The sequence below is a fragment of the Mytilus galloprovincialis genome, chromosome 3 (genome assembly GCF_965363235.1).
Source record: "Mytilus galloprovincialis chromosome 3, xbMytGall1.hap1.1, whole genome shotgun sequence".
NCBI classification, from domain to species: Eukaryota; Metazoa; Mollusca; class Bivalvia; order Mytilida; family Mytilidae; genus Mytilus; species Mytilus galloprovincialis.
In genome coordinates, this window is record NC_134840.1 from 29,026,625 (window position 1) to 29,044,395 (window position 17,771).

General features: G+C 32.3%; 1 protein-coding gene across 4 annotated transcripts in view; it reads left to right on the forward strand.

Annotated features, from left to right (window-relative positions):
• LOC143067631 (mitogen-activated protein kinase kinase kinase kinase 5-like) overlaps positions 1 to 17,217 on the forward strand; it is a 72,326-nt gene extending 55,109 nt beyond the window's left edge. For all 4 annotated transcript variants that reach the window (XM_076241019.1, XM_076241022.1, XM_076241020.1 and 1 more), the window contains 3 exons: positions 4,824 to 4,894; positions 6,425 to 6,480; positions 11,917 to 17,217. In XM_076241019.1, coding sequence (XP_076097134.1) covers positions 4,824 to 4,894; positions 6,425 to 6,480; positions 11,917 to 12,004 — 215 coding nt within the window. In that variant the 3' untranslated portion in view covers positions 12,005 to 17,217. The remainder of the gene's footprint in view (positions 1 to 4,823; positions 4,895 to 6,424; positions 6,481 to 11,916) is intronic.
• Positions 17,218 to 17,771: the final 554 nt, after the last annotated feature.

Here is a 17,771-nt window from a genome sequence, read left to right on the forward strand (position 1 = left end):
ATCTCTGACGATAATTTTAGACTGACCTTGTTCATATTCAATGTAGTCGTGTGTGAGAAAAGTGTGCACTCGATTGACTACTAATATAAATATTTAAATACTCATCTTGTATAAATAATTCCTGATTTGGACCATAGACTGCTTTCGAGTTGAATAGGCATCTATTCCTCAAATATTGGTTATCCACAACCATAGCAGGCTCCTTCCTGAAACTTTAAGACTGACTTCCGCTCATGCTGGACATGTTGCAATATAACGGGAAAACGGCATATACAACCGGGATGAGGTTCTCGAAAGGGCTGCTGTTGAAACTTTAATTGTTGTTTACTAGTGTTGAAAATGTCCTGTTGTGAAACACCATGCAGGAGATTCCTCAAGTAATGGAGAATCTGGGTTCATTGTCAAATTCAAGATAGGCAGCGTACCAAGAAAATTCGACTGCTCAGATTGACGATGTCGTGCTGAATGATAACATAGGCAATAAAATACCGCGAAAATAATTTTGAAGCGGGAAAACATTACGCCCTCTATGCTACATATGATGAAACACCCAGGAGAAATTAATTTCACTCTAATGCACTGCCCGTTTAAACGAATGAAATTATAATTATATTAATCTTAAGGTCTGTATACTTTTTGGTGTTGATTCAAAATTTTATTTCAGAGTAATACAGTTTTTTGTAAAAAAAAAAAAGGGGGATTTTCACATGTAGTGCTGTCTCTCAGAAACTTTTTATGATTATTGCATAAAACTTCACACACAAGAGGATAGGCGTATCATGCTGCAAAATATTTATAAAGTTAGAATGTATCAAAAACCTGTTCCTTAACTCGAAGAATAATATGTTATTATACTAGTTTTGATAGTTCTAATTAGATCATCGCTGTATAGCCAGTCAAGGTCGTGACTCGTTAAAAACTTCCATCATATAATTTGTCACTTTGTCTGTTTGTCAATCCATCTGTTGGTTCAACAATTATTTCCGTCACATTTCTCTTTTGAATGTAACAATGTGTTGATAAACCAAAAATTTTGCCACACATTATTACAAAAGTATTGAACAGATGCCTTTATATTTAGTCAAATGCTTGGCAGTAACATGAAAGTGCTCTCTGATTCATGAACAGCATGTGGAACTTCTTGTAAACCTGTTCCCAATTTTAAGGTCATTCAAATGAGAGGGTGTTTCTCACTACAATCTCATGGAAGGGTGATAGCCTTCTGAGATGTGGCAGTGAGACATGCCTCAGTTTCAAAAGATAATCACTTTTTATCCCTATTTTGCCTATGACAATGTTGTTTTGCCTATGACAATGTTGTTTGGCTATGACAATGTTGTTTTGCCTATGACAATGTTATTTGCCTATGACAATGTTGTTTTGCCTATGACAATGTTGTTTGGCTAATGACAGCGTTGATGTATATTTTGACATCAACATTGTGCCCCCTTACTTTCTAGTAATATTTTTTTATGCAGTTAAGCTGCATTATGCGAGCACCCTAGATTTGTGTTCTACCCAATAAATCCTGAAATACTTGCCATTGTTATTATCTAGCTTGTTACTATGTTATATATAACTAATTGAACACTTTTTTAATACTTTTTATTCTGGATTACAAAAAAAAATGACCAGAAAAACCTTAAATGATCGTCGATTTATCCAAAAGTTTTAAAGTTACACATAGGAAGTAGTGCTTATTAAAAATCCTTGTGTAGTTCATTATGACTTGTGCTTTTAGCTAAGATGTCAAAGAACAATTGTATGAAATATTTAATCGCCGAAAATTTCTTAAGACAAGCAGTTTAAATTTCCTAAATGACAAAAGTCGTAGGAATATTGTTTGTCATCAATACGTAGTACAACTACGTCAGTAGTCTATTATATAATTCAACTGTTCATGCTGTTGGCGGCAATTTCAAATTAGAAATAGAAATTTTCGTAGCTTTTCAATTTGGAGGCAGGTGTGCAAATTAGCGGTGGTCCGAGACCTTCCACTTTTGCAAGCGGAATTTCGACTAGGATAATTGGTTTCTAGCTACGCCCGACGTACATTTTGTAGTCGCCTTACATTTGAAAGAAAATAAGAAATTACTTTGCAAACCTTTTCACCATGTTCACCAAAGTCTCCAATTAAACGAGCTAAAAACTTATTTTTATCATTATTATTCATGACGGCGATGTTTATTTTGTTCAACCGCTAGCTTTATACAGAAAATTGCCGACAAATATTGTATAAATTCGAGTAAAATCGTATCTGATTGACAAAAACAACATTGTAAACACATAACAATGGCGGCCGTGGAGACAAAATTTTACAAAATCGGATCCGATTCCGGAAGCGGATAAGGGTAATTCCGGGTTTGACGATCATTTACAAAATAAATCCAAGCAGGTGAAAAAATACATCTATGCATGGTAAAGGAATATAAACACTAGTATTGTAAACCAAAAGATATATGTAAAAGAAAGAAAAAGCAGAAAAATATTTTATTCAAAAACTAAAAATTACTTTTTGATAAATTTTAATTTAAAAATCCAATACAACGTGACAGCTGGGAACAGTATATCTAACAATATACGTGTTCATGGTCACAGTCTAAATTGTCTTTATAAATGATAAATGATGATAATGCATGTGAGATGCTTATAAAGTGTAAACATATTACTGCAATTTCGAGGGGCTATTTGTTTTTTCTCAATTTTGAAGGGTCAATTAAGGTAGCTGAAAGTTTCATTCTTTATTTTCACAAATAATGCAACTATATTATATATACCTTAATGTAAGTAAATCATATGATATATAGGTGGCATTCTTTAGGCCACTCTACCCCCTCCTGTTTGATAATTTGGAACAATGGCAGATCCAGCCATTTTAAAAAGGGGGGGGGTTCCAAATATATGCTCCCATTCAAATGCATTGATCGGCCAAAAAAAAGGGGGGTTCCAACCCCCGGAACCCCCCTGGATCTGCCACTGTGGAAACGGTCGAGTTCCCCACCCCTAAACCATATGTGGGGCAGATCCAGGATTTTAGGTTAGGAGGGGCGCAAACTTAAATTTTTGCTGAGCAGAGCGAGGCTAAAAAAAAATTGAGGTAAAATTATCGGAATTTTCTTTATTAAGCTGAGAAACAACCCATGCTTTGCAAATTTAAGGGGGGTGCAAGCCCGCAACCCTCCCCCGTCTAAATCCGCCCCTGCATATATTCAAGTATAGGACAATATAATAAATAAAAAATTAAATATAGGGGGAGTCCCTGGAGTTACCCCACCCTCCCTGTTTGAGAACTTGGAAACGGTCGAGATCCACACCCTTTAACCATATATATTCATGTTTGTGACAATATGAAAAATCAAATGAAATATAGGAAGAGTCTCTAGGGGTCACCCCACCCCTCCTGTTTTAGAATTGAAAAATGGTCGAGATCCCCATCCCTAAACCATATATATTCATGTATGGGACAATATAACAAATCAGATGAAAGATAGGGGGAGTCCCTGAGGTCACTGTTCACGCTCCTGTTTGAGAACTTGGAAATGGTCAAGATCCTTACCCCTAAACCATATATACTCATGTATGGGACAATATAACAAATCAAATGAAATATAAGGGAAGTCCCTGTGGTCATCCCAACCCTCCTGTTTGAGAACTTGGAAACGGTCGAGATCCCCACACCAAAACAATATATATTCATGTATGGATCAATATAACTAATTAAATGAAATATAGGGGGAGTCCCTTGGGTCACCCTACCCTTCCTGTTTGAGAACTTGGAAACCAATGAGATCCCCACCCCTAAACCATATATATTCATGTATGGGACAATATAACAAATAAAATGAAATGTAGGGGAAGTCCCTAGGGTCACCCTACCCCCAGTGGCGGATCCAGAAATTTTCATAAGTGGGGCCCACTGACTGACCTAAGAGGGGCCCGCTCCAGTCATGCTTCAGTGATTAACTATATAAGCAACCAAATTTTTTCCCAAAAAGGGGGGGGGGGGGGCGGGCCCCCTGCCCCCTAAATCCTCTGCCTACCCCTACCTGTTTGAGAACTTGAAAACCGTTGAGATCCCTACCCCTAAATTATATATATTCATATGTATGGGACAGAATAACAAATCATTTACATTTACTATGGGCAAGTCAGTCAGACCTCATCTTTGATCCCTGTTGTAGTGAACATTTGTCTGATTCAAGTCTCATAACTTTTGTACTATAGAACACACACTCAGTTTTCTTTCCAGGGAAACCAGTCCATTCATACTATTACATGTTCATACTACGTCAAATTGAACTTCTAGCAGTCAAATAAAACCAAGGTTAACTACCAAGTAGAACAACTGCAATCATTGGGAACTTGTACCACTGCAGACTCACCATAAAAAATATACATTGATATATGCATTGCTTTTGAAACCTTGATAACATATAAATTATTTGCCTTAATAAATAAATCATTAGATAAACATGAGTGTACTATATATGAATGTTTAATGTTGAGGCAACATTGCCACAGTTTTCATAATTACGGTTGCCTTGGTTTTTGGTTAACTGCCTTCAGCGCTTACAGCGCTTTGATTTATCTCAAGCAAGTAGCGGATATGAAAAATTATCACAAAAAAAAGATAAAAAAAAAGGAATAATACACAAAATAGCTGTAATTAGCTATGTCATAGAACATTGAAAGCTTATGTTACTATACAATAATACCAGTTCCTCAACTCATCGAGTGTTATTATAGTCTAGCTGACTCCCTCTTCATACTTTTCTGTATGTTAAATCATTTCTCTATAACTTACATCTTTTTTTGTTTTGTAGTATGTTTACAAGACAGTGTTTTAGCCTTTCACAAGCATGGGATGCAAGGAAGAAGTTTTAAGGCAAATGAGGTAGGTTTTTACAATAGTAGGTGTAATTCTACATCTTGGAAATGTCTTGTGCTTCATCTTCTAATATATCAATTGAAGTAATGTCATTATTATTACAGTCAATTGAATTGAGTGTGTAAGTAAAGGTAACATCTTTGCTTAGCTTGCTTTCTACCTGAACCATGCAGTCATTATTATGTAAGGTAAACTACCCTCCTATAAGAGTAGACTACTTTTTTTCTACACCCCCCCCCCCCCCTAAAAATTATTCTTTCAAACTTATCTTAGAGTCTACATTGTAATGAATAAACACTTTTATTACTTTTAAAAAGAAGAACTTCATTTTTAACTTAAAATGGGGAAAATTGATTATATTTTGAACAATTTTTCTTAAAGAAGGGGGCCACTTACAATGAATAACAAAGAAGATATAAGTCCCAAAATATTACAAATTCTTGGACATGTTTAATCCATATAATACCAGAAAGATGTATGGTTCTTTGTGAAAGTTTCTTCAAAATAAAAATATGTGCCCTTTTGTACTGAGAAGAGGTTTTTACAACAAAACAAAAGTGTTTATCTCTTGAAATTGATCCCTCATTTAAGGTGTAGTCATTACATTGAAGAGTTACTCCTTTGAGGGTTTGTTCCCAACCTGTTGAATAGATTTCTTCATAACCACAACTTTCTTCTCCAGACCATCGTAAATGAAAGTAAAACTATGCTTGAAACACATGTGTAACTGAAATGACTTTAAAGTACTCTCTCAAATCAATTACCTATATCAAAGTCAAAGGATCGTTTTAAATCAGATTTTTTGTATTAACCACAGTTTTCTTTTCTGGACTATCATTGAAAGAAGGAGAGGAGACATCAAAAGTTTGCTTCAAACACGTGCGTCGCAAAGTGGTTAATAAATACTTTATGTGACATGTGACGGACGCCATTTAACCATATCATTTCTTTTCAAACAATACAATCAACACCTTTATTAATTAGTCCTTTGTTGTTGATAGCTATAAAATGCAATCAGCTGATTATTGATTTTCTGTCAAAATCTTAACGAGTTTAAGGTGAATTTCCCCGAGTATTGTCTGATCAGGTAAAGTCTGAGAAACAAGAAAAAATGTAAATAAATTATATATATTTTTTTGCCAATGACAAATTTTAATCGCCACAATTATTATTTTTTCACAAATTGTGAAAATGGTGACCGCCAGCGGAAACCCTAGTAGTATACCTGACCTTATAATGACTTCACGGTTCAGCTTACAAGCAAGCTAACCAAAGATATTACCTTTGCCTGCACACTTAATGAAATTGGCTGTAATGTTTCTCAAAGATTCAAATGTTAAACAAAACATTCATTGAGTTATACATTTGTGTGTTGGAGGTGGAGTAGGAAAATAATCATTTGTTAATTTTTGTTTAGACCAAAACGTCCATGAGTTATATTTATGAAAATATAGTTGAGTTGACCTGAGTACTACCGGTATATACATAAAGATTTGATATCAACAATTAGTTCAAACTCTCCGATTTATTTTACAGGTAACTCAAGAGATCTGTGATAAAAGTAGAACATTTAGATTGCTTGGTTCAGACAGGTATGTAACCTAGAAAACCCCTTATAGTATGTACAAAAGTGGTGTGATTGCCAATAAAACAACTATCCACAAAAAAGGAAAGGATGTAAATAATGCTAGGTTCCTTTTCAAATTAAAATGATATGAGTGCAGTATTTCAAATATGATATTCTGTGAGATTTGTTGATTTATCAAACCATGATTGTCTATAACATTACTATTTATACATGAATGTCCAGTGTTAGATATTACATGTATAGTGTTATAATTGAATTAGCTATCAATGTTTTAATTTAAGTTGCAGTATAAAAACAATACGAGGTCAATGTAATAAAAAATATAAACTGTGTTGTACTCAGCACAAAACTGGGGAATGACTCAGTAGAAACTCTCCCTTCCCCAGTTTCTCAGTTTCATACAAAAAAGTTTATATTTTTCTGACTTTGACCTTATATACATATATTGTATATATGTGTCATAGTGTGTCTGAGACTGCTTATTTGGAGAGCAAGGATATGTTATAAAATTGAGAATGGAAATGGGGAATGTGCCAAAGAGACAACAACCTGACCATAGAGCAGACAACAGCAGAAGGTTATGTTTGCATAATTCCAATGAAGGAATTATTGGGACAAATGCAGACTGATAGTGTCATCTTTATATGGTAAAAGACACTGAGAATTTCTCTTTCAACTTTTGAAGAAAGAAAAACAAGTCTCTTAGCATTGCTTTGATATCTAAAAGTATTGTTTATTTATAACCTTGACAACCAAGAGTCATCTTTCAGAAATATACTGACAAAGATTAAACATAAAATGCCCACATAATGAAATATTCAACATTACAAGTTATTCTGGGAAATCTATTGGAAAAATAACACATTTACATTGAGATATGCTGATTTATTAGTTGATCATAATGAAAAGTTGTATTAAAAAATCATATCCCAAGTATAGCAACATGAACTATTTTTGTTTTCTTGACTTCAAACAGTGTTTATTTCAAGAATTGTCTTTTTGTTTGAGCATAAGGTATTTTGCACTTAATCAATAACATAAAAAATTTTCCTTTTACTATGCATTAGATTTCTCTTCCTTTAGGATATCTCACATGAAATGTTAAAATCCATCATTTGCATCCAACATGCAAAACTTCTCTTTGGTATAAAAAGAAATTGGAAATTTAATTACTTGCACACAGATTTCAAATGATACAAATATACATGCTTCAAAGAATTACAGTTGGTTTCCCCACCATCAAACACAACTGTCATGTTGACTTACAATAGATGATCTGACAGAACTTTTATAAGATTGAGTTAAAAAGAAAAAATAGATTAAAAACCAGTTATTTAACTTGTAAAATGATACTTTTATGACACTAATGGAGAGTAATAGTTGATTTTCTCAACCCCCCCCCCCCTAAAAAAAAAATAACTTCCTCTCTTTGTAACCATTTATGGACCCAATTTCTACCCAATCACTAGATCTAAAGTATATGTATAAACACCTTTAAGAATATATAGCACACAGGGTCCATTCTGCAAACAAACATGCCTGTCATTATTATATAAAAATTATTATTGAAATAGAATTTAAAAGAAACAGAAAGGGTCAAGATTTTATGCAATTAAAACGATTTGTAAAGTCCTCTTAGAATTATAGTTAATGCCTTCAATGAAGAGTTTAATACAATGCACAAAATAATAATACTTTTATCAATGTCAAATTCCCAGAACAGTCCCAACTGCCTTTAATACCACCATTTCTGAAAGAAAGGAAAAATCATAAAAAAACTTGCAACTTTGCCCCTAATAATAGTGGCTCATTGTTTCAATACATTGACATTTTCAAGTCTTGTTTCTATGAAGATTATATAGTCCCAGTCCCTCATCATGGTTCATTGACTTTCAAACTTTCACATAGTTTAGAAGTTAATGATTGAGTTTAGGTAAAAATTAGGTTTGTTTAAAGCGAAACACCTTATAATAAGTCAATGGCATTTGGTGTGCAGTTGTATAAGCATTAGCATATCTCATTTCCATGGAGATTGTTTAGCTGTGTACCTTCAGTCATGGTTCATTGATTATGATTTTTGCATCACTTACATGTTTAAGCACCTGACCAGAAAGGTCAAGTGAGCTTTTCTCATCACTTGGCGTTGGTCGTCCGTCATCCTGCAGCCATCGTCCGTAAACTTTTACAAAAATCTTCTCCTCTGAAACTACTGTGCCAAATTTAACCAAACTTGGCCACAATCATCCTTGGGGTATCTAGTTTAGAAAATGTGTCCGGTGACTCGGCCATCCAACCAAGATGGCCGCTATGGCTTAAAATAGAACATAGGGGTAAAATGCAGTTTTTGGCTTATAACTCAAAAACCAAAGCATTTAGAGCAAATCTGACAAGAGGTAAAATTGTTGATCAGGTCAAGATCTATCTGCCCTGAAATTTTCAGACAAATCGGACAACCTGTTGTTGGGTTGCTGCCCCTGAATTTGTAAATTTTCAGGAAATTTTTTAGTTTTTATACGACCGCAAAATTTGAAAAATTTTTCGTCGTATATTGCTATCACGTTGGCGGCGTCGTCGTCGTCGTCGTCGTCCCAATACTTTTAGTTTTCGCACTCTAACTTTAGTAAAAGTGAATGGAAATCTATGAAATTTTAACACAAGGTTTATGACCACAAAAGGAAGGTTGGTATTGATTTTGGGAGTTTTGGTCCCAACATTTTAGGAATTAGGGGCTAAAAAGGGCCCAAATAAGCATTTTCTTGGTTTTCGCACTATAACTTTAGTTTAAGTTAATAGAAATCTATGAAATTTTGACACAAGGTTTATGACCACAAAAGAACGGTTGGGATTGATTTTGGGAGTTTTGGTTTCAACAGTTTAGGAATTAGGGGCCAAAAAAGGGCCCAAATAAGCATTATTCTTGGTTTTCACACAAAAACTTTAGTTTAAGTAAATAGAAATTAATGAAATTTAAACACAATGTTAATGACTACAAAAGGAAGGTTGGTATTGATTTTGGGAGTTTAGGTCCCAACAGTTTAGGAATTAGGGGCCAAAAAGGGACCCAAATAAGCATTTTTCTTGGTTTTCGCACCATAACGTTAGTATAAGTAAATAGAAATCTATGAAATTTAAACACAAGGTTTATGACCATAAAAGAAAGGTTGGTATTGATTTTGGGAGTTTTGGTCCCAACAGAATAAGGGGCCCAAAGGGTCCAAAATTAAACTTTGTTTGATTTCATCAAAATTGAATAATTGGGGTTCTTTGATATGCCGAATCTAACTGTCATGACTGTGTATGTAGATTCTTAACTTTCGGTCCCGTTTTCAAATTGGTTTACATTAAGGTCCAAAGGGTCCAAAATTAAACTTAGTTTGATTTTGACAAAAAATGAATCAGTTAGGTTCTTTGATATGCTGAATCTAAAAATGTACTTAGATTCTTGATTATTGGCCCAGTTTTCAAGTTGGTCCAAATCGGGGTCCAAAATTAAACTTTGTTTCATTTCATCAAAAATTGAATAAATGGGGTTCTTTGATATACCAAATCTAACTGTGTATGTAGATTCTTCATTTTTGGTCCTGTTTTCAAATTGGTCTACACTAAAGTCCAAAGGGTCCAAAATTAAACTTAGTCTGATTTTAACAAAAATTGAAATCTTGGGGTTCTTTGATATGCTGAATCCAAAAATGTACTTAGATTTTTTATTATGGGCCCAGTTTTCAAGTTGGTCCAAATCAGGATCTAAAATTATTATATTAAGTATTGTGCAATAGCAAGTCTTTTCAATTGCACAGTATTGCGCAATGGCAAGAAATATCTAATTGCACAATATTGTGAAATAGCAAATTTTTTTTTAATTAGAGTTATCTTTCTTTGTCCAGAATAGTAAGCAAGAAATATCTAATTGCAAAATATTGTGCAATAGCAAGATTTTTTTTTAATTGGAGTTATCTTTCTTTGTCCAGAATCAACTTAAATCTTTGTTATATACAATATACAATGTATATTCACTTTTTACTACCAACTGATAAATTAAAATAATCTTTATCATTCAGTGATAACAAGCAGTTTTTTTACATCTTAATATTTTATGATGTATTTAAATGAGTAGTTATTGTTGCAAACTCCATTAGAAATTTTAATTGAGATTAGTTTTGGAATAAGGGAAAGGGGGATGTGATTAAAAAAATTGGGTTCAATTTTTCTCATTTGAAATTTCATAAATAAAAAAGAAAATTTCTTCAAACATTTTGAGAGGATTAATAATCAACAGCATAGTGAATTGCTCTAAGAGAAAACAAAAATTTTAAGTTCATTAGAACACATTCATTCTGTGTCAGAAACCTATGCTGTGTCAACTATTTAATCACAATCCAAATTTAGAGCTGAATCCAGCTTGAATGTTGTGTCCATACTTGCCCCAACCGTTCAGGGTTCAACCTCTGCGGTCGTATAAAGCTACGCCCTGCGGAGCATCTGGTTGGTTATTATCTTGAATACTATTATAGATAGAGATAAACTGTAAACAGCAATAATGTTCAGCAAAATAAGACCTACAAACAAGTCAACATGACTAAAATTGTCAGTCAACCCCTTAAGGAGTCATTGCCCTTTATAGTCAATTTTAACAACTTTTTCGTCATTATTTGTTACTTGTACAAAAATCTTCTTCTCTGAAACTACTGGGCCAAATTTAAACTAACTTGGCCACAATCATGATTGTGGTATATAGTTTAAAAAAATATGTCCGATGACCCCACTTGCCAAACAAAATGGCCGACATGGCTAAAATTAGAACATAGTGGTAAAATGCAGTTTTTGCTTTATATCTTTGAAACTAAGACATTTAGTGCAAATCTTTCAAGATTTAAATGTCTATAAGAATAAGATCCATCCCCTCACAAATTTTCAGATGTATCCTACAACCCGTTGTTGGGTTGCTGCCCTTAAGTTGGTACTTTTAAAGAAATTTTGCAGTTTTTGGTTTTTATCTTGAATACTATTATGTTCAGCAAATTAAGATCTACAAATAAGTCAACATGACCAAAATTGTCAGAGAACCCCTTAAGGAGTTATTGTCCTTTATAGTCAATATTGAACAACTTTTTGTCATTTTTGTAACTTGTACAAAAATCTTCTTTTCTAAAACTATGGGTCAAATTTAACCAAACTTGGCCACAATCATTACTAGGGTATCTATTTTAAAAAAGTGTCTAATGACCCCGCCTACCAACCGAGATGGCTGACATCAGTAAATACAGTAACAGGTGAGCGACACAGGCTCTTGAGAGCCTCTAGTTTTTAATCTAAAGACTTTCATTATCAAAATTATAAAAAGGTGAGGTATATATATCTGTGTTAAGTTTATTTACTGTTAACTTTGGTTGAGATTTCACAAATACTAAGATATCTTTTTAATATTCTTTATCTTTTGCAGGGTTATTGTATTACAGAGCAGACCAACAGACGATCTTAATGCAAATTCCAATCTATATGTACTGGCAGGACACGAAAATAACTTCTGATTGTATAATTTATTCCTTTTTTTCATATACATATCTGTGTCAATCACTTTTATTGCTGCAATTTTAATTTTGCCTGTAATGATTACATTGACTCTGTTTTATTGCTCACAGGATTTTACAGTTCCAACCAGTATAGTTTTTATTTTCAACTTTAATTGAGTTTTCACGTTTAAAATTACAAACATTTGGAAAGACTCTAATTAGTTTCGAAATTTTATAGAGTCTGGTTACAAATGAGGAAGAGTCAAAACTTTGAAAACATTTGGAAGTTAAGTGATGGAGATTTTAATATGTTTATAAGGCCAGTCCATACAGTTTCACATAATATTGTCATTTAAGTCATTTATAGATATTTTGGAACTTAAAAACCTGAACATTGAATGTTTATCTCTTGTGAGCCAGTTATCTTCCTTGTCTCCGTAACAATTCCACATTATATAAGTTGCTGTGTATACAATGTTATTGAATGAACTTGTACTGTGGATTCATGGGTACCAGTTTTAGTAGATTGAGGGAAATCTGTAGTTTGGCAGATATTTGATTTAATAGTTTTGCCAAAGTCTGCAAACAAACATTTATAAATTCATGGTTTACATCAACCCATGAAATCAACAAAAATTGGTATCCTACAAATAATAATGAGTCCACAGTATTGCATATATTAAATCTAGCATTTTTCATCATAATTATGTGAATGTTTGTTCTTGCTCAAAGTATAACAGACCTTTGTACTCATTTAACATTTTGTAACATTTTTTATGCTGCCTGGTACTTTCATCACATATTTTAATTAGTTTACAATTTATATACTGATAAAGAACTACACATTGAGTTATTACCAGTAGTTGAAATATAGTTAGTAGTCATTACCTTATGTAAGGGAAGATAAACCATGGGATCTGGATATCCTGTAAAATATATCAGGTTTTGTTTTAATCAGTATTATAAAGACATTAATTAAGATTTTGATGTCCAAAAACTTTTCAAGACAACTGAACTATTTTATTTATATAATTTCAGTATAAACCACCATGCTCTCTCATTCCCCAGTCACATATTTTAATTTTTTTCCCTCATCACATATATTTTATCATTGCTAGAAGGATGCTAGCTCCTCTATTTTAGAACAACAAGCTTTTTAAAAGACTTATAAATTGGTAGTATATAAACAACCAAACTTAAAAAGTTGGAAAAAGATGACAGATCTAAATCCTTGGGTTTTTTTTAGGTTTAATCAATTGGAAATTTGACTGAAATGATTCGCTCTTAGAATTTTCATACATTAACATAGGCACCTTTTTCTGTCAAAAATAATGAAAAACTAAAAAGAGAAATGAACATCCTATAAGAAAGTTACTTTGTTAATCGTTCAATATTGAAGCTTGTTTACATCTTGTTAATGTTTCACTAGTCAAATAGTGCATCTATTATTGTTATGGTAGTATTTAAGCTATAATGTGATTATTTTATCTATGATTGACTTTTAATTTTAGACCTTTAATTTTGTCTTTTGTTTGTGTACTTATTTCTTAAAAGTATCATGCTGTTGGTCCATTTTTTTAATTGTTAATTGACTCCGTATAGGAGTTATTGCCGTTATAAACATAGTTTAGGTATTTTTTGTAATAACTTAAATAGATAGAGGGAAATTGTTTAGCAAAATGTTCATCAAATCGAAATTGTTAATTGAAAGAGTTAATTCTCTTGCAAGATGATTTTTGTCCATTTCTGCAGAAACCATGGTGGATAGAGAGAAATAGTGAATAATGAAATGTTCATCATGATAATTGAATAGACGTTATGGATTCAAAGTAAATGTAGAATACAGTGCACACAGGACTTGGCTTAGTATATATGCATGCATTGGTTCAGTTAACTTTCTCAACATTAAAATCACCAGGACTGGTTTCAAATGACTAATGATTTGCACCTCTGTCTTTTGAAACAGACTGACTACAGGACTGTTACATTAGATATTTTTAAAGTTCTATTTTTCTTTGATTTGCACAGACATGACAGTATATCCTTGTGGTGCCGTACTTCATAAATTTAATTGTAAATAAAAGCTCTATCTGTAACATGATAGTAACTCCTTGTAAATAAAAGCAATTTCCTGATAAGAACATGATACCATTTCGTTGTAAATGATACTTATGCCTGTAAATGTATGATAAAATGTATGGCAGAATTTTGTTCTGTTTTACGGATCAAAGGTTTCCCCACAAAGTGGTCAGTAGCTTAAGGATTTTCTCAGCTTCATTGGTGCAGGAAAAGTGGTACATTCCACTAGTACTTTTTTAAACAGATTTTCACACAAAGATATATGAAATGTATTGATGGTAGTAATTTTTCACTTTAAGAGGATGAGACAAAACCATATAATATATATCTGTGCTAACAGTGCTTAAATTATTTCATAAAAAAAAAAGTATTGGCTTAAAGTTGTATAATACCATATGCTGTTACATAAAACCATAGGGTCATTAGATATAACCACAATGATTATGTACAATGTGTCTATGTTTGACAATCACACTGTCAAATATCCAGTTTTCTACCTTGTCATACCTCCCATAAAAATTAATTGGATGGCAATCATATAAATAGACATTAATCTGTAGGACTGCAGTTATATTTAATCAGCATTATCACTGTTAATCAGAGTCATTAGATTATTGTTCATGTGAATTTTATCAATATGTAAGCTATGAAGATTTTTACCCCTAAAATATACTAACATATATGATCGATCAATTGATTGGTATATGCTTAATGTCCAGTGTTAATATATGACTTGAAAAAAATGTTTAACATAACAACCATAGACGTCTATTGTGATTGCAAATAAAAAAAAATTTTCTCTCTGTTTAATATAAAAGTTGCTGAAGTTAAAACATTGGTTTAACTTTTCTTACTATTGGATTTACAATTGTAAATTCCTTCACATATTGTGATCTTCACTTCTCTTCCATGTTGGACGAGGTCAGATTTCCTTACAAACAACCTTCATGACTGTATTAATGTATAGATAATTGATATTTTTGTCATTGTAGGTATCATTTGTCGGTCTGTTCATTTGGTATGTCATACTTAGTAGTTAGGTTCAAGATTACCATAGGAACTCATAGTGCTGTATAGAAGTGATCATGCAGCTCTTGCCCATTAACCACTAAAATGTTCATCACTCATATACCACCAATATTTTTCTCAGCCATTAACCTCTAAAGAATTAATCATACAGCTTCTCCATTAATCTATTCCTACAGATCTCATATATTGTTCACTGTTATTAAAATGTATTGCCACAGTGCATACCTTAGATGTGTATGACAAATGGGATAATTTGAAATGGTCTGGTTTGTTCAGTATTATAAATAGTATTTATCCCTATTTTGTGTATTTTTCCTTTGATCTTTTTTGTGATAATTTTTCATTTCCATGCTTTTCGCTTTTTATAGAAAAATTATCGCTAGAAAAGAAGGGCACATGTGCCATGGTCAATATAAACATCAACTATGTCATAGGAAAAACAGCGATAAACAGATTATCAATGTTTTTTCATACTCTATGATGATTATCTGCTACATCTTATCTCAGAGTTGTCACCCTTTAATGAGATTGTAGCAGAGAAACACTATCTGCTCTCTATATCTAGGGCTATACTAGGAAAACTAACAGAAGCTTGAAAGGAATACACTATTAACAGAACAAATTCCAATACTTAATAGACAAAACTCAGAAATTTGAAAGTAGTACATTTCCTGAAATATCCATGTTTGGTTTAATGAGTGTATTGCTACTTTGTAAATACTTGCGGCTTATTTAATTGTTCATGACATTTCAGAATTCAGTAATATTTTCACAATGAAATACTTTATATTTGCTTTACAATTGAAAATGGGTTGATTTTCACAAAATTGTTCCCATCAACAAATTGTCAATATTTATTTAACATTTTTTAAACTCAAAACTTATAACCCGTTCATTTGATCATTTGCAGATTGATTTGTGAAAATGACACGACTGATTAAACATGCCTCAAGGTTCTGAAATAAATCAATGTTACTGACTTTCAACAGTTATAAATTTCCAATTAGAATAATTTAAATGGATTCTATATGATTATTTTTTATGTAACAATGAATGTGCAATATTTTGAGAGATACATTATATATGTAACATATTATTATAACAATAATTTAATTTGTTTATGGTTAACATTTTACATTGCATGCTGTAGTACTCTTTATGTAGATATCATTTACATGGTTAAAAGTTCTAATGTTAATAACACTAATATTTCCTTGAAAGAAAGGGCACACAGCAAAGATGGCTCTTAAGTTATTAAAAAAAGAGGTGGCGGGGGAAGAGATTAGTAACAGACAGCATCTTAGGATACGATAAATGCCTGAAAACCCCTTAAAGGACAAAAACTATTTGTAGGAAAAAGTTGTTATATTTTTACTAATTTTTCAAATGGGCATTTCCTGAGAATATATGTATAAATAAATAAATGAACAAATAGTGATTGAAAACACTACACACTGTATAGAAAACTTTTATTTATTTTATTTTATCTTAGTTTTTTACTGTCAAGTTTCTTAGGTTTTAAAACATCAGACTACATGTACCTGGTACGTGGACATATGCTAACAAGAATTAGCCAATTTCTTTCATGGATCATGCTGTTTATTTGAACAAATTCATGACATTTATAATCTATTGATAATAAAAGAAGTGTACATGAAACATCTATAAAACTAAAAGTTTATATATCTTAATCTAATGGAATAATCCCTAACACTTATGTTATGTACATAACCTGTATTAATTAAATGTGCACAAATTATTGCCAGCTTCCTGATTTGAGATAGTGCTTCTGTAAATCATTGCTAGAACGCAAATGTCAGTAATAACACTTCTTACTCCTTCTGGGGGAGAATTGTAGTAAATGATTGTTAGAATGACACTTTAAGTAGCAACTTAACCCTTACTCCATTTAGTGGCAGAGTGAGGTTTGATGTAGTATTTGTCTGCAAAATTGTCAGAATTATGAAAATTATTGTTACATCAAACAAAATTCATCCTTGTTCAAATTGTATAAACTTTTTCTTTTTTGTTCATTGTTACTTGGCGAGTTGTAATACCAAACATTTTACATGCCTGAATGCATATGTCTGATTTTCACATTAAAACCATTTACTTTTAATGTACTTTTTGTTTATTGTTTTTGTACCATTTGTTGTATAACTGTCTTTGGGTTTTCAAAGTCCAACGAAGATAGCTGGTTGGTCTAGATTGGAATCTTAAAATGGGTTGATGTCTACATTCTAACCAAAACATGATGTGTTGGGGGACAATAAGATAATTACATCATAGCCAAATCAAGGAACAGATTTCCCATAGGTAAAGAATTATAGAGAAACAAATTTTAACTAAAGCTAGAAAATTCATCAGCAGATTTTGAAAAAACTACAATTTTATACATTTTTTTTTCTGAATTATTAGATGACATGCAGTAGCCAAACAGATATTTTCTATATAACTTCAAATTGTAAAAGAAGCAACAACAAAAAACCACTCTGAACAATATAATTAATTGCCTATGATCATTTGGCACAATTTTTTGGAATTTTGGGTCCTCAATGCTCTTCAACTTTGTACTTGTTTGGCTTTATAACTATTTTGGTCTGAGCGTCACTGATGAGTCCTATATAGACAAAACGCGTGTCTGGCGTATTAAATTATAATCCTGGTACCTTTGATA